The sequence below is a fragment of the Balaenoptera borealis genome (genome assembly GCF_965194805.1).
Source record: "Balaenoptera borealis genome assembly, chromosome: 16".
Classification (NCBI taxonomy): Eukaryota; Metazoa; Chordata; class Mammalia; order Artiodactyla; family Balaenopteridae; genus Balaenoptera; species Balaenoptera borealis.
The window spans coordinates 57,282,496-57,306,440 of NC_138872.1; the positions used below are offsets into that span (position 1 = coordinate 57,282,496).

Below are 23,945 nucleotides of genomic sequence, written 5' to 3' on the forward strand. Positions count from 1 at the left end.
CCTCCTCCAGCCCACACGAGACACATGTGCCTGGACAGAGCACACACCGTGCCAGGCAGCACTGAGATGACAGCCAGGGCTGGATCCCAGTCCACAGCGGCTCCCAGGTGGTGGCCTTTGAGGAAGAGGAAGCCGCAGCCCACCGAGATGGGTCCATGAGGCCCCCAGGCCAAGCCCCTCCCTCCCACCACGACCAGGCATCGGGGCTCAGATGGCCTGGTCCTGCCTCCGTCTCAGGCTGAGCACGCGGGCTGCTGCCAGGAAGGCCGCCCCGGTGAGCAGCTCGGCGATGAAGCTGATCCAGCCCAGGGCCAGGGACCAGCCGAAGCGGATGTCCACCTGGTCCAGCAGGGCCTTCTCCTCCAGGAGACACAGTGCCTCCCGGAAGGCGGCGGCTGAATATGCGATGTAGACGCTAATGCCCGCGAGGGTCACCAAGGCTGAAGGGGTTGCAAAGGAGAGCAGATCAGACCCCCATCCCTGGGCACTGCCCCTCCTTCCCACTGCTGGTCCCTCTGCCCCGTGCTCCCTCCTCCCTTCCCCTCCCTTCCTGCCACTGGTAACTCCTGCCTATCCCCGCATCTCAGCTCCTGGCAATTCTTGGACCTCCCCCCGAGCCAGTCAAACCCACCGTGGGGTTGCACAACATCACATGGCCCTCCATCACTGCCCAGGTCAGAATTTGTTTGTGAAACGACTTAACTAATGCCTGTCTGCCCCAATGTGAGCTCCAGAGGGTCCATCCTGAATGCCCAGCACCCAGAACAGCACCCTGCACACGGCAGTGCTCCATCCATACGTTATGAGAATGCACTGTCCAGTCCCATAGCCACTGGCCCCACATGGCTCTTTAAACTTATATTAATTTAAATGAACATCTCAGCTCCACATTGGCACCTGCCACATGCCAAGTGCTCATTGCCTGTTTCGTGGCAAATTAGAGAATTTCTCCAACAGGAGAGTTCTCCTAGAAGGTGCTGTTTGATTAGTCACTGGACAAACTATTCATGCCAATATTAATAATAATAGCAGGTGGGGGGGGGGGATCGGAGCCTCACCGTATTCTCACCTCCAGGCATTACTTTTCTTTATTTCCCTCCATGGATTCTGAGTGTGTGTGTCATTACTGTTCTTGTTCTTTTTTTTTTTTTTTTTAATTTATTTTATTTTATTTTTTGGCTGTGTCGGGTGTTTGTTGCTGTGTGCAGGCTTTCTCTAGTTGGGGCGAGCGGGGGCTACTCTTAGTTGCTGTGTGCAGGCTTCTCATTGCGGTGGCTTCTCTTGCGGAGCACAGGCTCCAGACGCGCAGGCTCAGTAGTTGTGGCTCATGGGCTTAGTTGCTCCACGGCATGTGGGATCTTCCAGGACCAGCGCTTGAACCCGTGTCCCCTGCATTGGCAGGCGGATTCTTAACCACTGTGCCACGAGGGAAGACCCTGTTCTTGTTCTTTTTTAAGGTCCATTTCAAATGCACCAGAAGCAGGGAGGCCATAAAACAACCAGCTGTGATTTTGGTTTTAATCAATCAAAGCAACGCCTGTCAGGATGGCAAGTGCACATGAAAGACTGAGGGTGGCCAGAGTGAGGGTCTCCCTCCAGCCCATGGCCCTAACGCTGACGCTCTCACAACATGCTTCTTTTGTGAAGTAATGAAAGCAATTCTCAGAATCTGCTCTCACCCCTATGGTTCTCTCTTGGGAACACAGACCCAGGGACCCTGGGTGGGAAACTACTGATCCCTTCCAGCTAGGAGATCACAGGAGGGGGAACCAAGCCCCAGAAGCGATGGGACCTCCCAACCCTTCCCTTCTGGGGGATCGTGCACAGCCCCTCCTGGAACCTGGGCCCCGTGCAGGGTGGGCACCTACCTCCAAAGAGGAAGAGGGTCCCCGTGAGCAGGAGGAGGAGGGAGGCTTGCAGGAGGAAGCTCAGAAACCCTGTCATCCCCCCAAAAACCATCAGGATCAGGCTGAGAGGCAGCAGAATCACAAACGTCCCATGCATGGCTTAGGGGAGACAGGAGGACAGCAGGTTACTAACATCCTTCTGTTAATCAACAAACATTCACTGAGCACCTCCTGTGGGCCAGCACCCAAACGCTGGGGGAAAAAATCGACACCACTGCTGCTAATAATAATGATGATAATATTATTATTAATAGCAACAGTTATCGAGGCTCAGCTATGCCAGACTTTGTGCTGTATGAGTATCAGCTCAAGTAATTCTCACACACTCTGCGAGGCAAGTATCGTTCTTGTTCATTCGCTTATTCGCTCAGCACATGTGTACTGAGTGCATGCTTTGTGCCAGGCTCTGTCCCCAGCACAGCGGATTCAACGGCAAATCCACCAGGACTCTTGCCCTCGTCGGGCTGTATGGAGTCAAGCAAGTGAACAAATAAGTGACAAAGTTGAGAGGTGGTGACAAACTCCTGGGGAGGGGCGTGAATAAAGCAGAGGAGGGTCCGGAGCAGTGGCTCCACTGAAGAAATGACATTGGAGCAAAGACCTGAAGGAGGCGAGGGAGGCAGCTGTGCAAAAGGAAGGGCCAGAAGGGAGGGACCGCAGAGAGGAGCGGGGGCGGAGTCTTAGATGGGAGGGCGTGTGCCTGCTGGGGCTGAGGCTGGGGAAAGCCGGGGAGGGCAGCGGGGAGTTAGGGAGGAGAAGGGAGTGGAGGAGGAAGGCAGAGTTAACAGCAGCTCACGTGGGGCTCCTGGGCCATCGGGAAGATTTTGAACTTCTCTCTGAATGAGATGGAGGCCACCAGACAGTTTGGGGCGGAAGAAACATAGAATTTAACTTCAGTTCCTAAAGGTCGCTCTGGCCACTATATTGAGAGTGAACAGCAGAGGGCGTAGTGGGTTGAAAGGCGGCTCCCAAGTTCACATCCAGCAGGAACCTGTGAATGTGACCTCATTAGGGACAAGAGTCGTTGCCGATGTAACGAAGTCCAGGGTCTCCAGATGAGCTCATCCCGGGTGAGACCCAATGACTTTCTTTATTTATTTATTTATTTATTTATTTATTTATTTATTTATTTATTTTTAACATCTTTATTGGAGTATAATTGCTTTACAGTGGTGTGTTAGTTTCTACTTTATAACAAAGTGTATCGGCTATACGTATACATATATCCCCATATCTCATCCCTCTTGCGTCTCCCTCCCGCCCCTCCCTATCCCACTCCTCTAGGTGGACAAAAAGCACCGAGCTGATCTCCCTGTGCTATGCGGCTGCTTCCCACTAGCCATCCGTTTTACATCTGGTAGTATATATATGCCCATGCCACTCTCTCACTTCATCCCAGCTTACCCTTCCCCCTCCCCCCTGTCCTCAAGTCCATTCTCTATGTCTGTGTTTCCCGGAGCTGGTTTGGCCCAGCAGTCCCACGTGTGAGGTCCCCAGACAACGCTGCTGCTGAGTTCTCATACATGTTCAATTAAATGTCTGGGCAAGAACAGGACACCCCCTGGGAAACTTGTAAGATCTCCTGCTGAAATTTGGTTTAGTATATATTGGTTTTTTTTGGTATGTGCCTTGGTCTTTTTTATTTTCTGATTTTCAGGACTGCTGTCTGGGGACATAAATATTGATTCTGAGTTCTGTTCTACTTGGAAATGTCCCCACCTCCAGTCACATCTCACTCAGAAACAAGTGTCTGTGGGCCCCACAGAGCCTGGGGATGCTACAGGGAACAAGGTCTCTGCCCTCATGGGGATCACAGTGCAGTACAGGAGACAGCCTAGCAGGACATAAAGGGGAGAATTACAGACCGAGTGTCACAAAGGACATGAGTGTGATGATGCAGAAAAACGGGGTGGGCGGTGAGGGGGGTGCACCTCTATAGATGAGATAGTTGTTTTAATTTCCTAGAGCTGACATAACAAATTACTACAAACTAGGTGTCTTAATAGCAGGAGGCATTTATTCTCTCACGGTTCTGGAGGCCCTAAGTCCCAAATCAAGGTATCAGCAGGACCGCGCTCCCTTCAGAGACTCCAGGGGAGAATCCTTCCTTGCCTCTTCCAGCTTCTGGCAGTTGCCGGCAATCCTTGGCGTTCCTTGGCTCAGGACAGCATCCCTCTGTCCACCTCCATCTTCTTATGACCTTCTTTTCTCTCCTCTGTGATTCTCCTTTTTTTACGAGGACACTTGTCACAGGATTTAGGTTAATCCACAATGATCTCATCTCGAGAGCCTTAACTCAATTACACCTGCGAAGATACTTTTCCCAAATGAGGTCCCATTCACAGGTACTGAGGGTTAGGACGTGGACACATCTTTTGGGGGGTGATACCTTTCAGTCCACTACACTGTTTACAGTAGGAGCTCAAGATGTGAGAGCTAAGATTACCGTCTAGAGTTAATAATACTAATAATGTTGGAGATCAGGAAGATAACTAACATGCAGCCCCGTCCTCAAGGAAGCTATGTTCTAGTGACAATAGACTCGAAAATTTACAAAAATTTTAAAAATCCACTTCCTTACCAGGCATAATAGGACTGAATATCTCTGAGCATTTCTTGGAGTCTCCAAGTCATATTGACAAGGTTTGAAAATAGAGATAGTGACACTTTCCCCTTTGGGAAATGGTTCCTGAGACTTCCTTCTTTCTCCAGAGCTTCTGATGTTTCTGGAGAATAATACTTCTCTGCTCTCTTTAAGAGAAGGACTGTTACTTCGCTAACCACCCCGGGGCTTCCTGACCTCGCAAGCACTCTGGAAGGCTGCTTTTCCCATCGAGCTATTCTTTGAACAGTGCAATAATGGATCATTCACACAGTTAGCCTTGGCGTGAACGTCTTGGCATTTTTCTGGGTTTGCTTTTCCTTTGCAACAAAGCACTTCTGAGTCGAAAAGATCTCTTGCACCTGGGTACATATTTGCTCTTGATGGAAAAAATGACCTGTCAACATTATTAGTTTTATTAATTCTACATGGTAATCTTAGTTCTCACGTGTTGAGTTCCTACTGTAGGCAGTGGAGGATAGCAGAACTCTGAACCCAAGAAACAGGCTAGGAACTTTCCCCCTGGTCTGCCGTGGCCTCCGGTCTTGGCACACTCACGTTATACTGGAATTACCCTCGGTGTAGCATCATTCTAAAAGAATAGAAACTGCCTGGGTTCAAATCCCAGATCAACCAGTTACCGTGCAAACTTTGGTAACTTACCTAACCTCTCTGTGCCTCGGTTTCCTCATTTGAAAAGTGAGGAGTATAATAACAGTACCTGCCTCATGGGTCTGTTGTAAAGATTAAATGGGTTGAAACATGTAAAGACCTCAGGACAGGGTCTAGCACACAGCACCTGTTCTGTAAGCATTGACTGTTATTTTTATAGCCCTTCAACCACTCCACTGAAAGTGGTCCCCACCTCCTTTTATTACACGCCCCTGTTTTATTTCCTTTGTTACACCTACTACTATTTGAAGCCATTTTATGTTAATTTATTCACTGGTCCATGTGTTTATTATCTGTCTCCTGCACTAGACACTACACCTATATGGCAAGGACCCCACCTGTCTCATCATGTTTTATCCCCAGCACTAAGCAAGCAAGGACATTTGCAATGATTAGCTCCATTTTACAGATGAGAAGCCTGAGGTTCAGGGAGACAATATGACTTAGAGCAGAAGGAGGAGACAATAACTGACCTCCTGCTTTGGGTGATACCCTACGCTGGATGCTTTCCATCCGTGATCTCAAAACAGCCCATTTTTTTTTTAATTTATTATTTTATTGAAGTATAGTTGAATTACAATGTTGTGTTAATTACTGCTATACAGCAGAGTGACTCAGTTATACATACATATATATATATTTCATATTCTTTTCCATCTACAGGATATTGAATATAGTTCCCTGTGCTATACAGTAGGACCTTGCTGTTTATAAAACAGCCCATTTATGGAAGCAGGTGACTGGCCAGCAGTCACACAGCTGGGAAGAAGGAGGGCCCTTATCTATGATGTGGCTGACCCCACCCCCCCACATCCTGCTGGGAGAGGCACATGACTCAGCTCAGCCAATCAGCACATTCCTTCCCTTCGGCCACACTGACTGGCTCAGACCTGGGCACATGATGCAATTTAGTCCAATGAGAGACCTACCTGGTGGTTTTGCAGAATGACTGGGCAACAGTCTCCTTCTGCTTAGGTTGATGATTCTGGAGAGGATTTAGTTGAAAGCAGAACCCAAACAGAAGCAAAGCCCAGGGAGGAGAAGAAGACATTAAGTTTAGCTCTGGATCCCAGGGGGCTTGAGATTTTTAGTTTCGTGGACCAGGAATTCCTTTTCTGTTTCAACTAGTATGATTTGAGTTTCCGTCACTTACCATCAAAAGACTCCTGGCTGATACAGCTAGCCTGGTTGGTTCTAGACTGTGGCTGTTTTATGTAAACTGTGCTGAATTTGAAGACCCCCCCGCCACCAAAACCAATTCCAGTCCCTAGCCACGGAACCAAACCCATGACATCCCCAGAGCTAATCAGGAAGATAAAACATCCAAGCAAGGTGGATTTTTATTGGGTACTGAAGTAGGCTACCTGCTTGGATTTTCTTGGAGGAAAAACCAATGGTTCTTCCCATACACCCCCACGGGGACTTGTCCAGGAGGCTGACTCACAGAACACGCTGTTTGTCACCTGGCCTCTCTCCTCTATGGGCTCTGCATAAAGGGAATGAAACGTCTTCATATAATAAAAGAACTTGGGCAACATTCAAAACTCTTTCTGGGGATGAAGAGATTCTGTGAAAAAGCTCTCTCTGGGGGTGATTTGCAGTGAGCACGAGGTCTGAAGTGGCAGCCTCCTCTCTGTGTTGATACAATGGTAGTAAGAGCAGCTAACACTTACGGCAGACTTAAAGGAGCCAGACACTGCATGAGGCTCTTTAAATACACTCTCCCACTTCATCCTTGAAATAGCCTTATGAGGAGCCATGACAGTTATCTTCATTTTGCCCATGAGGGAACTGAGGCTCAGAGAGGTATAGGAATTTGCCCAAGGCCACGTGCCTAGTTGGTGGTGAAGCAGGGGGTTAGACCTAGGGCCAAGGGAACAGATGAACAGACTGTGGATGTGAGTTTTGCCTGTTTCTCAAAACCCTGGACAACACAGGGTTGGTTCATTATCAAGTTTCATGAAGAGGCCAGACCAGTGGTGACTGTGGTTAGCCATCCAATTTACTCACTGATGTGATAAGCAGGCTGAATGCCAGCACTCAGCCCAGCAAAGGGCCATAGATGTGATTGCATCTAAAAGAGGCTGGGGGGACTTCCCTGGTGGTGCAGTGGTTAAGAATCCGCCTGCCAATGCAGGGGACACGGGTTCGAGCCCTGGTCCAGGAAGATCCCACATGCCGCGGAGCAACTAAGTCTGTGTGCCACAACTACTGAGCCTGCACGCCGCACCTACTGAAGCCCTCATGCCTAGAGCCCATGCTCCACAACAAGAGAAGCCACCGCAATGAGAAGTCCACGCACCACAACGAAGAGTAGCCCCCGCTCGCTGCGACTAGAGAAAGCCCACGCTTAGCAACGAAGACCCGACACTGCCAAAAATAAATAAATAAAATAAAAATAATAAAAAATAAATAAAATAAGCTGCACAGGAACAATCTTAAAGTCCAAAGAGACACCAACTTTGTTTTAAGGCTGTAGTAGCTTGATACACCATCTCCTTGCTACCTTCTCCAGCCTTCTCTGTGGACCACAGCACTACATTCAGAAGCCTGTTAAGCCAACACAGGAGTTTTTGAACAGGAATTCTTGGTTATTCTTGAATTGCTCTGAGAACACCCAAAGTTCCTCCTACTGCAGCTTGGGGCTGAGGACAGAGTTCGTGAGACCACTTCCTTTCCTCCACCCCCCTCATATTCCAAGCATCTAGGGGATATCTCCTTCAATGGAACTTCATGCAGTGGTGTGCTGGAGCTGGATTATATCAGAGTCAGCTGTTAAGTTTTCAGGAGTATGAGGAGCCAGTTGACATCATGTTGACAGCCTGAAACTGACCACAGTGGGAATATTTACACCACAGAGATGGGCAAATGCCACAAATCAAGACTCTCCCCTCCCACAGACAGCCAATTGTTAAATATTTTCCAGCCCACCACTGGACTTTAGAGAAACAGTCTGGTTCATTCATATACTCATTCAGTCATTCAACGAATTTGGATTGAGTTCCACCTCTAAATAATAGAGTTTGCATTCACTCTCATGCCTGCTCAGCAAACCTTGGCTCATGGGCTACTCTATACCAGGCTCTGTGCTAAACACAGGGAATCCAGCAGTGGCAAGAAAGACGTGGTCCCTGCCCTCATGGAGCTCAGGGTCTTAAAAAATGTCACACAACCTGTAGCACGAGTAGGAGCTGACCAAGTCAGGCTGGAAGGATGGGAGCAGGGAGACTCCAATTGGAGGCAATGGCATGTGCAAAGTTCCTGTGGCAGGAGGAAACTTAGCACCCCTCCAGGAACTGGCCCAAGGCCAGCATAGCTGGAGAGGAAAGAGCAAAGGGGAGAGTGGAGTTGGAGAGGGACCCTGGCAGCCCTTGTGGGCCATGCTAGGGACTTGTCTTCATTCTAAGAGTCACATCCCCAAGCCTCACTCAGTAAGTCTATCAAAAGCTGCACATACTTTTCAAGGTCTATGGAACTCAGTCCTCATTTCCTCATCATGTCCTTTCTGTGGTACCTCTCTGGGCCTCAGTTTCCTCTTTGGAAAAATAAAGATTAAGACAGAGATGACAAACAACTTCATAGGGAGGCTGTGGAGATTAAATGAGGGCACAGCTGGAAAGCGTTCAGCTCCATGTCTGGCCAGCTGCGAGCCTCAGTGAATGGAACTATGACTGATTTCCCTCCTTCCTCCACTGTTTATTCAGCCCATTTGCTTTCTCAAATTCTATCCTCCCACCTTTCCAGAGTTCCAATCACCGTGCCAGGCACTGGGAAATCAGCCAGGAACAACAGACACATGGTCCCTGGAGAGAGGGAGCGGTCCTCTACCTCCTGGTTGCCTCTCTTGAATCATACAACAAATATTTACTGCATCCCTGCTACTGCCAAGCGCTTGTTCTCAACACCGAGGATGCAGAGAAGGCTGACAAGGGGGTGTGCCAGTCAGCTCCCCGGGCTGGCTTAGGTGTCTCTTCGGGCTCCCAGCCACCCTGCCTCGTGCTGCATGTCACTCTGAAATGTAACTGCGCACTTCCACCTCGGTCTCACCAGCTAGTCTGTGCGCCCCCTGAGCGCTTGGCCTGGGGCTTCGGCAGCAGCAGCACGGTGCCTGGCGCACAGAAAGCCTTCAGCCAACGTTTGTTGAATGAATCCTCAACCACACGTTACAGGTGGAGCGAGTGGACCCCGCCTCCTGCTCCTAACCGCGTTCCCCTCTCCCACCGGTGCCAGAGGCCGCCCCGACCGCCCTCTCCAACGCAGCGCCACCGCCCCCCACCCCACCCCGCCTGCTGTTTGGACAAAAGCTCCCAAACTGGTGTCCAGCCCCGGGTCCTCCCCCATCCCACCCTCCCCGGACTCACTGAGAAGTTGTCGGCTCGAGTCGCTGAAGGTCACGTTCTCCTGCCAGAAGGGGTTCATCAGCGGCGCGCACGGGCTCTGGACTGCATGGGGCAGAGGACTCGGTGGGCGGGGGCCCCGGGCTTCGGACCCCGGACCGAGGCTTCGCCCCGACGCCCGCTCTGGGTGCCCCACCCCGGAGGGCGGGCGCGGAGCCAGAGCAGCCGCAGGCTGGGCGGAGCGCCTCTCGGAACGGCGATGGCAGCCCCAGAAGCCCTGCCCACCTTCCCTCCGACCCCAGATACCGCGTTTCGCGCCCCGGGGCTTGGGGGGCGGATGCGCTCCAAGCAACAAGTCCCGGTCGAGCCCGGCGCCGCTCAGGGGCGGCGGTGGCGGCCACCGCCCCGGGTCGCCGGGTACATCCTTACCCCGGCAGGTCCGCCAGAGGCCGGAGTGCGAGCTCAGAGGTTCGAGCTGGCTGCGGTTGGCGGCCTCTGCCGGGTCCCGTGCCCCCGGGCCGCTCCGCTCCAGCCGCTCCGTGTCAATGATGTACCAGAAGTCCGTGCCGATGGCGGCCGCCAGGAGCACAAAGCTGAGCGCCCCGGTCAGCGCCGCCGCGCCGGCCAGCGCGCCCAGGTGCACCCGCATCGCCGACCCGGGACCCCACGCACCGCCCGCAGTCCCCCGCGCCGCCTCCCGCGTCCCTGAGTTCGGAGCCAGAAAGCCGGCCTCCGGACCTCGATCCCTCCCTCCGACCCTGGCTCCGCCCCTCAGCCCCTCACCTGCGCCCTGGGACCTGCCCCGGCTCCTCCCTCAGACCCCATCCCAGCCAAACGCCACCTCAGTCAACACTCCCAGCCCTAGCGCAGCCCCTCACTCCCACTCCTCACTTTTCCCCAGACCCTTCTCCCTCCTACCCGCTCCCGCGCTCTCCACGAACCCCCAGCCGTTCCCACTACGCCCTGCCTCTGCCTTTCCTCCCCAAGCCCAGCTCCTCTCCTCGCACCACCGACTCAACTTCCCACTTCCCGCCCGGTGCGCCAGGAGTCTTCCCTCCGCCGCCCTTCCCACCGCTGCCTCCTCTGCTCACAGCGCCCAGGTGCCCAGCACAGTGAGAAGGGCTGAGTGGGGTGGAGGAGGGAGGGCGGCCTTCCCGCAAACTGGGGGAGTAAGAAGGACGGGCAACGGCTGTCAGGTTTGCAGGTAATCTTCAATAGCCTCTCCCTCCAGCTTCAACCACCCTTCCTCCAAAATCCACCTTCAGTTGATTTTTCTAGGCTGGCTACAGAGGAAAAAGACAGATCAGGGGTTTTTTTAATAAAAGCTCTTTAACAGATTACCAACAAGGTCCTATTGTATAGCACAGGGAACTCTGCTCAGTATTCTGTAATAACCTAAATGGGGAAAGAATTTGAAAAAGAATAGACACATGTGTATGTATAATTGAATCACTTTGCTGTGCACCTGAAACTAACACAACATTGTAAATCAACTATTGTCCAATATAAATTTTTAAAAAAATTTTAAGTTCTTTAAAGCAATGGGCCACATCTTCTGAGTCCATCATCTCTACCACCAAAGTCTTCTTCACCATCACTGCCACCACCAGCACCAGCACCACCACCACCACCAACACCAACACCACCATCATCACCAGCACCATTCTTTTCTTTATCATCACCATCCTCTTTCTTTTTTTTTTTAAACATGTTTATTGAAGTATAATTGCCTTACAATGGTGTGTTAGCTTCTGCTTTATAACAAAGTGAATCAGTTATACATATACAATATGTTCCCATTTCTCTTCCCTCTTGCATCTCCCTCCCTCCCACCCTCCCCATCCCACCCCTCTAGGTGGTCACAAAGCACCGAGCTGATCTCCCTGTGCTATGCGGCTGCTTCCCACTAGCTATCTATTTTACATTTGGTAGTGTATATATGTCCATGACACTCTCTTACCCTGTCACATCTCACCCCACCCCCTCCCCATATCCTCAAGTCCATTCTCTAGTAGGTCTGTGTCTTTATTCCCGTCTTGCCACTAGGTTCTTCATGGCCTTTTTTTTTTCCCTTAGATTCCGTATATATGTGTTAGCATACTGTATTTGTTTTTCTCTTTCTGACTTACTTCACTCTGTATGACAGACTCTAACTCCATCCACCTCATTACAAATACCTCCATTTCATTTCTTTTTATGGCTGAGTAATATTCCATTGTATATATGTGCCACATCTTCTTTATCCATTCATCTGTCGATGGACATTTAGGTTGCTTCCATGTCCTGGCTATTGTAAATAGAGCTGCAATGAACATTGTGGTCCATGACACTTTTTGACCTATGGTTTTCTCAGGGTATATGCCCAGTAGTGGGATTGCTGGGTCGTATGGTAGTTCTATTTGTAGTTTTTTAAGGAACCTCCATACTGTTCTCCATAGTGGCTGTATCAATTTACATTCCCACCAACAGTGCAAGAGTGTTCCCTTTCCACCACACCCTCTCCAGCATTTATTGTTTCTAGATTTTTTGATGATGGCCATTCTGACTGGTGTGAGATGATATCTCATTGTACTTTTGATTTGCATTTCTCTAATGATTAATGATGTTGAGCATTCTTTCATGTGTCTGTAGGCCATCTGTATATCTTCTTTGGAGAAATGTCTATTTAGGTCTTCTGCCCATTTTTGGATTGGGTTGTTCGTTTTTTTGTTATTGAGCTGCATGAGCTACTTGTAAATCTTGGAGATTAATCCTTTGTCAGTTGCTTCATTTGCAAATATTTTCTCCCATTCTGATGGTTGTCTTTTGGTCTTGTTTATGGTTTCCTTTGCTGTGCAAAAGCTTTTAAGTTTCATTAGGTCCCATTTGTTTATTTGTGTTCTTATTTCCATTTCTCTGGGAGCTGGGTCAAAAAGAATCTTGCTGTGATGTATGTCATAGAGTGTTCTGCCTATGTTTTCCTCTAAGAGTTTGGTAGTGTCTGCCCTTACACTTAGGTCTTTAATCCATTTTGAGTTTATTTTTGTGCATGGTGTCAGGGAGTGTTCTAATTTCATACTTTTACATGTATCTGTCCAATTTTCCCAGCACCACTTATTGAAGAGGCTGTCTTTTCTCCACTGTATATGCTTGCCTCCTTTATCAAAGATAAGGTGACCATATGTGTGTGGGTTTATCTCTGGGCTTTCTTTCCTGTTCCATTGATCTATATTTCTGTTTTTGTGCCAGTACCAAACTGTCTTGATTACTGAAGCTTTGTAATATAGTCTGAAGTCAGGGAGCCTGATTCCCCCAGCTCCATTTTTCGTTCTCAAGATTGCTTTGGCTATTCGGGGTCTTTTGTGTTTCCATACAAATTGTGAAATTTTTTGTTCTAGTTCTGTGAAAAATGCCAGTGGTAGTTTGATAGGGATTGCATTGAATCTGTAGATTGCTTTGGGTAGTAGAGTCATTTTCACAATGTTGATTCTTCCAATCCAGGAACATGGTATATCTCTCCATCTATTTGTATCATCTTTAATTTCTTTCATCAGTGTCTTATAATTTTCTGCATACAGGTCTTTTGTTTCCTTAGGTAGGTTTATTCCTAGATATTTTATTCTTTTTGTCACAATGGTAAACGGGAGTGTTTTCTTAATTTCACTTTCAGATTTTTCGTCATTAGTGTATAGAAATGCAAGAGATTTCTGTGCATTAATTTTGTATCCTGCTACTTTACCAAATTCATTGATTAGCTCTAGGAGTTTTCTGGCAGCATCTTTAGGATTCTCTATGTATAGTATCATGTCATCTGCAAACAGTGACAGCTTTACTTCTTCTTTTCCGATTTGGATTCCTTTTATTTCTTTGTCTTCTCTGATTGCTGTGGCTAATACTTCCAAAACTATGTTGAATAATAGTGGTGAGAGTGGGCAACCTTGTCTTGTTCCTGATCTTAGTGGAAATGGTTTCAGTTTTTCACCATTGAGGACAATGTTGGCTGTGGGTTTGTCATATATGGCCTTTATTATGTTGAGGAAAGTTCCCTCTATGCCTACTTTCTGCAGGGCTTTTATCATAAATGGGTGTTGAATTTTGTCGAAAGCTTTCTCTGCATCTATTGAGATGATCATATGGTTTTTCTCCTTCAGTTTGTTAATATGGTGTATCACATTGATTGATTTGCGTAGATTGAAGAATCCTTGCATTCCTGGGATAAACCCCACTTGATAATGGTGTATGATCCTTTTAATGTGCTGTTGGATTCTGTTTGCTAGTATTTTGTTGAGGATTTTTGCATCTATGTTCATCAGTGATATTGGCCTGTAGTTTTCTTTCTTTGTGACATCTTTGTCTGGTTTTGGTATCAGGGTGATGGTGGCCTCGTAGAATGAGTTGGGGAGTGTTCCTCCCTCTGCAATATTTTGGAAGAGTTTGAGAAGGATAGGTGTTAGCTCTTCTCTAAATGTTTGATAGAATTCACCTGTGAAGCCATCTGGTCCTGGGCTTTTGTTTGTTGGAAGATTTTTAATCACAGTTTCAATTTCAGTGCTTGTGATTGGTCTGTTCATATTTTCTATTTCTTCCTGGTTCAGTCTCGGTAGGTTGTGCATTTCTAAGAATCTGTCCATTTCTTCCAGGTTGTCCATTTTATTGGCATAGAGTTGCTTGTAGTAATCTCTCATTATCTTTTGTATTTCTGCAGTGTCAGTGGTTACTTCTCCTTTTTCATTTCTAATTCTATTGATTTGAGTCTTCTCCCTTTTTCTCTTGATGAGTCTGGCTAATGGTTTATTAATTTTGTTTATCTTCTCAAAGAACCAGCTTTTAGTTTCATTGATTTTTGCTATTGATTCCTTCATTTCTTTTTCATTTATTTCTGACCTGATCTTTATAATTTCTTTCCTTCTGCTAGCTTTGGGGTTTTTTTGCTCTTCTTTCTCTAATTGCTTTAGGTGCAAGGTTAGGTTGTTTATTCGAGATGTTTCCTGTTTCTTGAGGTAGGCTTGTATTGCTATAAACTTCCCTCTTAGCACTGCTTTTGCTGCGTCCCATAGGTTTTGGGTCGTCATATCTCCATTGTCATTTGTTTCTAGGTATTTTTTGATTTCCCCTTTGATTTCTTCAGTGATCACTTCGTTATTAAGTAGTGTATTGTGTAGCCTCCATGTGTGTGTATTTTTTACAGATCTTTTCCTGTAATTGATATCTAGTCTCATAGCGTTGTGGTCGGAAAAGATACTTGATACTATTTCAATTTTCTTAAATTTACCAAGGCTTGATTTGTGACCCAAGATATGATCTATCCTGGAGAATGTTCCATGAGCACTTGAGAAAAATGTGTATTCTGTTGTTTTTGGGTGGAATGTCCTATAAATATCAATTAAGTCCATCTTGTTTAATGTATCATTTAAAGCTTGTGTTTCCTTATTTATTTTCATTTTGGATGATCTGTCCATTGGTGAAAGTGGGGTGTTAAAGTCCCCTACTATGATTGTGTTGCTGTCGATTTCCCCTTTTATGGCTGTTAGTATTTGCCTTATGTATTGAGGTGCTCCTATGTTGGGTGCATAAATATTTACAATTGTTATACCTTCCTCTTGGATCGATCCCTTGATCATTATATAGTGGCCTTCTTTGTCTCTTGTAATAGTCTTTATTTTAAAGTCTATTTTGTCTGATATGAGAATTGCTACTCCAGCTTTCTTTTGATTTCCATTTGCATGGAATATCTTTTTCCATCCCCTCACTTTCAGTCTGTATGTGTCTCTAGGTCTGAAGTGGGTCTCTTGTAGACAGCATATATATGGGTCTTGTTTTTGTATCCATTCAGCCAGCCTGTGTCTTTTGGTGGGAGCATTTAATCCATTTACATTCAAGGTAATTATCGATATGTATGTTCCTATTCCCATTTTCGTAAATGTTTTGTGTTTGTTATTGTAAGTGTTTTCCTTCTCTTGTGTTTCTTGCCTAGAGAAGTTCCTTTAGCATTTGTTGTAAAGCTGGTTTGGTGGTGCTGAACTCTCTCAGCTTTTGCTTGTCTGTAAAGGTTTTAATTTCTCCATCACATCTGAATGAGATCCTTGCTGGGTAGAGTAACCTTGGCTGTAGGTTTTTCTCCTTCATGACTTTAAGTATATCCTGCCACTCCCTTCTAGCTTGCAGAGTTTCTGCTGAAAGATCAGCTGTTAACCTTATGGGGATTTCCTTGTGTGTTATTTGTTTTTTTTCCCTTGCTGCCTTTAATATGGTTTCCTTATATTTAATTTTTGACAGTTTGATTAATATGTGTCTTGGCGTGTTTCTCCTTGGGTTTATCCTGTATGGGACTCTCTGTGCTTCCAGGACTTGATTAACTATTTCCTTTCCCATATTAGGGAAGTTTTCAACTATAATCTCTTCAAATATTTTCTCAGTCCCTTTCTTTTTCTCTTCTTCTTCTGGGACCCCTATAATTCGAATGTTGGTGCGTTTAATGTTGTCCCAGAGGTCTCTGAGACTGTCCTCAGTTCTTTTCATTCTTTTTTCTTTATCCTGCTCTGCAGTAGTTATTTCCACCATTTTATCTTCCAGGTCACTTATCCTTTCTTCTGCCTCAGTTATTCTGCTATTGATCCCATCTAGAGTATTTTTAATTTCATTTATTGTGTTTTTCATCATTGCTTGGTTCCTCTTTAGTTCTTCTACGTCCTTGTTAAATGTTTCTTGCATTTTGTCTATTCTATTTCCAAGATTTTGGATCATCCTTACTATCATTATTCTGAATTCTTTTTCAGGTAGACTACCTATTTCCTCTTCATTTGTTAAGTCTAGTGTGTTTTGACCCTGCTCCTTCATCTGCTGTGTGTTTTTCTGTCTTCTCATTTTGCTTATCTTACTGTGTTTGGGGTCTCCTTATCACAGGTTGCAGGTTCGTAGTTCCCGTTGTTTTTGGTATCTGTCCCCAGTGGCTAAGGTTGGTTCAGTGGGTTGTGTAGGTTTCCTGGTGGAGGGAACTAGTGCCTGAGCTCTGGTGGATGAGGCTGGATCTTGTCTTTCTGGTGGGCACGTCCACGTCTGGTGGTGTATTTTGGGGTGTCTGTGGCCTTATTATGATTTTAGGCAGCCTCTCTGCTAATGGATGTGGCTGTGTTCCTGTCTTGCTAGTTGTTTGGCATAGGGTGTCCAGCACTGTAGCTTGCTGGTCATTGAGTGATGCTGGGTCTTGATGTTGAGATGGAGATCTCTGAGAGATTTTTGCCGTTTGGTATTACGTGGAGCTGGGAGGTCTCTTGTGGACCAGTGTCCTGAAGTTGGCTCTCCCACCTCCGAGGTACGGCCCTGATGCCTGGCTGAAGCACCAAGAGCCTTTCATCCACACGGCTCAGAATAAAAGGGAGAAAAAAATGAAAGAAAGAAAGAAAGAAAGAGGATAAAATAAAATAAAATAAAGCTATTATAATAAAAAATAAGAAAAAAAATTATTAAGAATAAATGTATTCAGAAAAATTTTTTTTAATTTTTAAAAATAGATTTATTAATTTTTTATAGTAAAAAATAAGAAAAAAATTATTAAGAAAAAAATTTATTAAGAAAAAAATATTTTTAATTTTTTGAAATAAAAAATATGAAAAAACTTATTAAAATTTTTTTTAATTTCTAAAAATAGAAAATAAGGAAAAAATTATTAAGAAAACATTTATTAGGAAAAAAAAATTTTTAAGTTAAAAAAAAAAAAAAAACACGGACGGACCTAACCCTAGGACTAATGGTGAAATCAAAGCTATACAGACAAAATCTCACCCAGAAGCATACACCTATACACTCACAAAAAAAGGAAAAGGGGAAAAATTAATATATCCTGCTCCCAAAGTCCACCTCTTGAATTTGGGATGATTTGTTGTCTATTCAGGTATTCAACAGATGCAGGCACATCAAGTTGTTTGTGGAGCTTTAATCCGCTGCTTCTGAGGCTGCTGGGAGAGAGTTCCCTTTCTCTTCTTTGTTTGCACAGCTCCTGGCGTTCAGCTTTGGATTTGGACCCGCCTCTGCATGTAAGTCGCCTGAGGGCGTCTGTTCCCCGCCCAGACAGAACGGGGTTAAAGGAGCAGCTGCTTCGGGGGCTCTGGCTCACCCAGGCCGCGGGGAGGGAGGGGTACAGAGGAGGCGGGGCACGCCTGCGGCGTCAGAGGCCGGCGTGACGTTGCAGCAGCCTGAGGTGCGCAGTGCGTTCTCCCGGGGACGTTGTCCCTGGATCATGGGACCCTGGCAGTGGCGGGCTGCACCGGGTCCTGGGAGGGGCGGTGTGGAGAGTGACCTGTGCTCGCACACAGGCTTTTTGGAGGCGGCAGCAGCAGCCCCAGCATCTCACGCCCGTCTCTGGGGTCCGCGCTGATAGCCGCGGCTCGCGCCAGTCTCTGGAGTTCGTTTAGGCGGCGCTCTGAATCCCCTCTCCTTGCGCGCCGCGAAACAAAGAGGCAAGAAAAAGTCTCTTGCCTCTTCGGCAGCTGCAGACTTTTTCCCGGACTCCCTCCGGCTAGCTGTGGCACACTAACCCCTTCAGGCTGTGTTCACGCCGCCAACCCCAGTCCTCTCCCTGGGATCCAACCGAAGCCAAGCCGGAGCCTCCGCTCCCAGCCCCGCCCGCCCCGGCGGCTGAGCAGACAAGCCTCTCGGGCTGGTGAGTGCTGGTCAGCGCCGAGCCTCCGTGCGGGAAGTGCGGGAATCTCTCCGCTTTGCCCTCCACACCCCTGTGGCTGCGCTCTCCTCCGTGGCTCCGAAGCTTCCCCCCTCTGCCACCCGCAGTCTCTGCCCGCGAAGGGGCTTCCTAGTGCGTGGAAATCTTTCCTCCTTCACAGCTCCCTCCCACTGGTGCAGGTGCTGTCCCTATTCTTTTGTCTCTGTTATTTCTTTTTTCTTTTGCCCTACCCAAGTACGGGGGGAGTTTCTTGCCTTTTGGGAGGTCTGACGTTTTCTGCCAGCGTTCAGTGGGTGTTCTGTAGGAGCAGTTCCACGTGTAGATGTATTTCTACTGTATCTGTGGGAAGGAAGGTGATCTCCGCGTCTTACTCTTCCGCCATCTTCTCTCCTCTCTCACCATCCTCTTCTTTATCATCACCATCACCCTTATCAATTCCACCACCTTTTTCACCACCATAAAACCTTTCATTATTTCAAGAAAGACTTCTTGAGTGCCTATGATGTGCCAGACACTATAGTTTATATTAAAAATATAGCCATAAACAATCCAAACACAGCCCCTACCCTTAAGAAGTGTGTGGTGTAGGCTTCCCAGCTTTTCAAAGCCAGGAATGCAGAGGAAAAAAATCATACTTGTATGGCACACCGGGATAAATAGAAGAAGCTTCTAGAAGCTGGGGATGACCAGCCTCAGGGGCTGCAGCTACCAAAGGCCCCTGGAGGCTGCCCTTTATGGCTGAGAGACAAAAATCTTGGCGCTCCTGTGACACGTTCTTAAGGAAATATTGTGCCAACTCCCAAAAGTTGATGAATTGGGGAGAGAATCCTTCAACAAAGCTTGCTTTGAACAGGGTACTCTGAGAGAAAGTAAAAGAGGGGAGGTCTCATTGGGATTCGGAATCCAGGCAGTGACACGGATGATTAGACACAAAGAATGTAAAGGCATTTCACGCCTAGGGGATGGCTTATACAAAGGGTTTGGTACATTTTAGAAAAACTCCAGGAGTAATCAGGCTGGAACATAGTGAGAGAGGAGTAAGTAGAGGGAAATGAGACTGGGGGAATAGGTTGGGGCCAGGTCATGCATGTCCTGGGGTCACAATAAAGAGTTTGGTTTCTAGTCTAGGCTTCTGACCAGTTTTGAGAAGAGTAGTGAAATGCTGTAATTTACATTTTTAAAATGTACCGGTACCGGTACTCTCCGTACCGGTTTTAGTGTGGAACAGAGACTGTAAGGAGACAGGAAAGGAAGCAAGGCAGCCGGTTAGGAGCAACATAGAATTAGAAGCAGCAAGAGATGCTTGGATGTGGTGGTGGCAGCAGTGAGGAGGGAGGGAAGTAAATAGATTTTTTTTTTAATTGAGAGGGGTAGAATTGATAGGACTTGGTAATAGACTAAGGCTGAGAACCATTCTTTTCCTTGTTACTTTATTCTCTCTTACCAGCACCATCTTAATCTTCATCATTGGCATCCTCATCTCCATTATCAGCAGCATCAGCACACTGAACAGAGCCATGATCAGCAAGAACACATCCTCCCCTTGATTTTACACACCATTCTACTCCATCACCCCTTCATCCACTATCTTGATTAAGATTGATCTCTCCCATTACCATCCCCACTGATGGTTTTGCCTTCGACTCGATCACGTTATTACTGTTATCTTCCATTGCATCATCATCCAACCAGGCCTCCACTGTTCCATCTACATTCGGGAGCCTACATGAAGGTAAAATTCAATGAGGCTGGTCCCAGGACCCCTAATAATGTCTTTAAGGTTTAATCTCTTCTCTCTCCCTTTCTCTCCATCTCTCAAGTGTTCTTCCTCTCTTGGCTTCATTCTTATTCAGACTTTCAGTTGTTGGACCCCAGGAGCTACCTTTCACCGCTTAGCAACCCCAACAAAAAGAACAAATCTCTTTCTCAGTGGTGCAAGCCAGATTTCCAGAATCGAAGCCCATATCCCTGTCTCTGAACCAATCTCTATGAGTGATAGGGATAGAAGGCTCTGATTGGCCAAGCCTGGATCGCCTGCCTGCTCCTGGAACCAAGGCAGGGTGACTTGGTCCCATACTAACCATTTGAGTTTAAGCAGTGTCATGACTGCCACATGTACCAAATAAAAGCACAGTGTGCCTGGTTAAATTTGAATTTCAAATAAATAATAAAATCTTAGTATAAATATGTTCCATGCAATATTTGGGATACACTTATACTTTTTAAATTGTTATTGTTGTTGTTTAATCTGAAGTTCAATTTTAACTGAGTGTCCTGTCTTTTATCTGGCAAACATAGCTGGCTCCCCAAAGGAAAACCAAGGTGCTATGACCAGAACAAAGAGAAGGGATGATGGCAGGGCGGATGGTGCCCTTCCACCCAGCACAGGCATTTTCCTTCACTAGGTCCCACGTCTCTCTTCTACATAAGGAGAACTTCTTCCTGGCCCCTTTGCAAAGACAACCTTGTAAGCTTTGATCATTCTATTTTTCCTGAGGATTTTGATGTAATGTACCTGAATCATGCTCGGTCACTCTAAAAAGCACAGAGAGTAATGTTTTACAACGAATCTGGGGAGGGGTGGAGCACATCAAACATCGGATGCTATCATTACTCAGTCATTCAACTGAAGAGGCAGGATAAAACCTGAAGGTTCCTGAGGCAGAATCCAAACAGCACAGCATTTAGGATTCAAGCCACACCAGGCGCCATGCTGGGTACCAGACTGGTGGAGAAAGGGCATTGAACAGGGATTCCAGAGGCTGGTTTTGAGTCTTAAATCAGCTTCTTACAGGCTGTGTGAGCCCAGAGAAATAGCCTCTCTTCTCTGAGCCTCAGTTTTCTCGGCTGTAAAGTGGGGGCACTCATACGTACCAATCTCAGAAGGGCACCATGAGGGTGTAATGATGGTGGGTATAAAAGTACTTTGTGACCTATGCAGAGTCATACCAACATAATTATTAGAATATGTGGAAAACGCTTTGAGAAGAGGGGAGGAGTGCATTTCAAACATGCCAAGAAGAAATATTTAAAAGAAAGAGGAGGGCATCAGCACCTGCGCTGCCTCATACTGAGAAGCAGGAATTTGCTTTTCAGCACCACGGACAGCAATCTGCTGGCAGCCGGGAGGCAGAGGGAGCCAGAATTTTGGGCATCCATGGAGCCAAACAAATATTGACTGAGCACATCCTGGGGGTCTATGATCAGCACACAGCTCTGGAGGCAGGCTACCCAGGATCAAACCACACCTGCAGCCCTTCCTAGCCTGGGACCACGAGGTCCCAGGCCTCCCTAAGCCTCAGTTTCTCCATCTGTAGAGAAGACATAAGATGATCCTGACCTTGGGATTACAAGGACACGACCTGGAATCAAACATGTGAAGCTCTGAGCAGAGTCCCCGGTAACCCCTAAAAAACAGCCAGTGTAAATGTTAACTCTGGCTACTAGCGTGGGTCCCTGTTGTACAAAACATGACACAGTCATTCAGAGTTTGACCCAGCAAGGTCAGATATCTAATAAGGCACAGACTTGGCTTTCAAATCCAGGCCAGACTCCCAACTCTGGGCTGTTGCCACTACCTGGGTATGAATCTGAACAATTAGGTCTGACATCTTCACCTACCCCAGTGCTGCAGACAGCAGCCAGCCTGACCCAGCCCTCCCCCTGAAAGCATTTGCAGCTCCCAAGGAGACAGCATCTCTCCAGATTGTTAGTGCCAGAATTGCCACATCAGTGCCCAGCGCCAGCCTCCAGCCAGCTCCCTGCAGCCCTCCCAGGCTGGGGTAAGCAAAGGTCAGACTAGAAATTTGCTAATAGAGATTCTGGACATCACAAGAGGTGGGTCTGGAACCAGCCAGATCTCCGAGGTCATGTTCTCTTGAAATTGTCTGCTGCTGGGGCCACTGCCAATACTTTCCCCAGCCAGGACCTGCAACCATGAGAGACAGATTTGGTCCTTCTCAATACAGTGGCTCAGCGGGGTCTGGGGGAGAGGCAGAGGCACTAGAACCATAGAGCTGGAAGAAACCACAGTATCAGCCCAATCATCTTACAGAGGAGGAAAGCGGGACCCAGAAAGGAAAGAGCACAGTTCTGCAAGCCCTCATGGAAGATGAGAAGAGGGGCATCTCTGTTCAGCTTTGAAAGCTCTCGTTTATTGAGCAGCTACTGTGTGCCAGGCACAAAGGATACAATAGGAATAAGACAAGGTCCCCTTCCTCCTCTGAGGACCTCACAGTGTCCCAGGAGACACAGAACAGGAAAGGAATACACTCAACACGACGTAGTACATGCAGTCACAGAAGAAGGTCGAAACCATACTGTTTGAGGACAACTACCACGTGTGAAGGTCTGACTTAAAAGCCCTTCCCATAGCAGGATATTCAGACAGCCCCCCACTCCCTCCTCCAGCCAATCACTCTCCTCCATACCTTGTCGCGTTCCTGAGATTTCATCTACACTGCAACCCTGCATGAGTTTCCTGTGGCCGCTATTCCAAATTATCACAAATTGAGTGGCTTAAGACAATACAAGTTTATTCTCTTTCAGTTCTGGGGGTCAGAAGTCTGAAATTAGTTTCCTCGGGCTAAAGTCAAGGTGTGGGCAGGGCTGTACTGAATCTACAGGCCGCTTGCATTCCTTGCCTTGTAGCCCCTCCCTCCATCTTCAAAGCCAGCAGCATAGCATCTTCCCTCCTCTCGGAGCTCTGCTCCCTCTGCTTTTGCCCTTATACCTTCTCTCTCTGACCTTCTTGGCTCTCTCTTATAAGGACACTGTGATCCCATTGAGCACACGCAGGCAATACATGAAAATCTCCCCATCTTGAGATCCTTAATTTAATCACATCTGCAAAGTCCCCTTTGCCATGGAGAGTAACACAGTCACAGGTTTCAGAGATTAGGACTCGGACACCTTTGGGGGGCGATGATTCTGCCTAGCACAAACCCCAAAAGGTAGGGACTCACTATCACCCCCACATTAGAGATCAGGAAACCAGGGCTTAGAGAGGTGGAGTAACTTACCCAAAGTCACAAAAGGGAAAGAGATTTGAAGTCGGTTTACCTGATTCCTAAGAGCATGGTCTGGTCTCTACTCTGCTACAAAAGACAGAAGGTTGAGGTCTAGAGCCAGTGAAAGAAGACTTCCCAAGAGAGGTTCCCAAGCCAAACTGCCTTTGCAATTGGGGCATAAATAGGGCATTTGGGGCATTCTGGGGTTGAACTGCAGGACACCTGGCTACACTTTCCACCCTGCTCCCCAGACCAACATCAACACAAGCAACGTGGGGGAAAGAAACCAGGTAGCTGATGTCTCCAAACAATCCAGGCCACTTGCCCCTGTAGTTCCATATCATCGAGACAGAAATGGTAGCTTGGCTGGAAGCTTCAACAATTCAGTCGTTTACCTCTAGTCCCCAACTCGTCTGAATCTCTGAAACCTCTATAAGCATCTTTCTCCCATCTGAAAAATGGGCATAATTGATGCCTATTAAAGTAAGCATATTCAGGGGAATTCCCTAGTGGTCCAGTGGTTAGGACTCCGTGCTTCCACTGCCGAGGGCACAGGTTCGATCCCTGGTCAGGGAGCTAAGATCCCACAAGCCGTGCAGCATGGCCAATAAATAAATAAATTAAGTAAGTAAGTAAGTAAGCACATTCACTACCCTCCCTACCTCCTTCCATTCTTCTCCCTGGCTCTGGAATTTTGTTCAGAAACATCTTTCCAATGTTAAGAAGTCTCTCTTTTCTACAACAGCTGAGGAAAATAAGGCA

At 47.1% G+C, this 23,945-nt stretch overlaps 1 protein-coding gene across 2 annotated transcripts; it reads right to left on the minus strand.

Moving 5' to 3' along the window:
• Nucleotides 1-207: 207 nt before the first annotated feature.
• Nucleotides 208-10,167, minus strand: TMEM114 (transmembrane protein 114; the record flags this gene model as incomplete). Of its 2 annotated transcripts, XM_082358757.1 has the most annotated exons (4): nt 208-440; nt 1,869-2,006; nt 9,543-9,623; nt 9,948-10,167. In XM_082358757.1, 4 exons carry the CDS (start codon nt 10,165-10,167, stop codon nt 208-210), a joined length of 672 nt encoding a protein of 223 aa, XP_082214883.1. The 2 variants fall into 2 exon arrangements, with proteins under 2 accessions (XP_082214883.1, XP_082214884.1); XM_082358758.1 differs by lacking the exon at nt 1,869-2,006.
• Between the last annotated feature and the right edge of the window lie 13,778 nt (nt 10,168-23,945).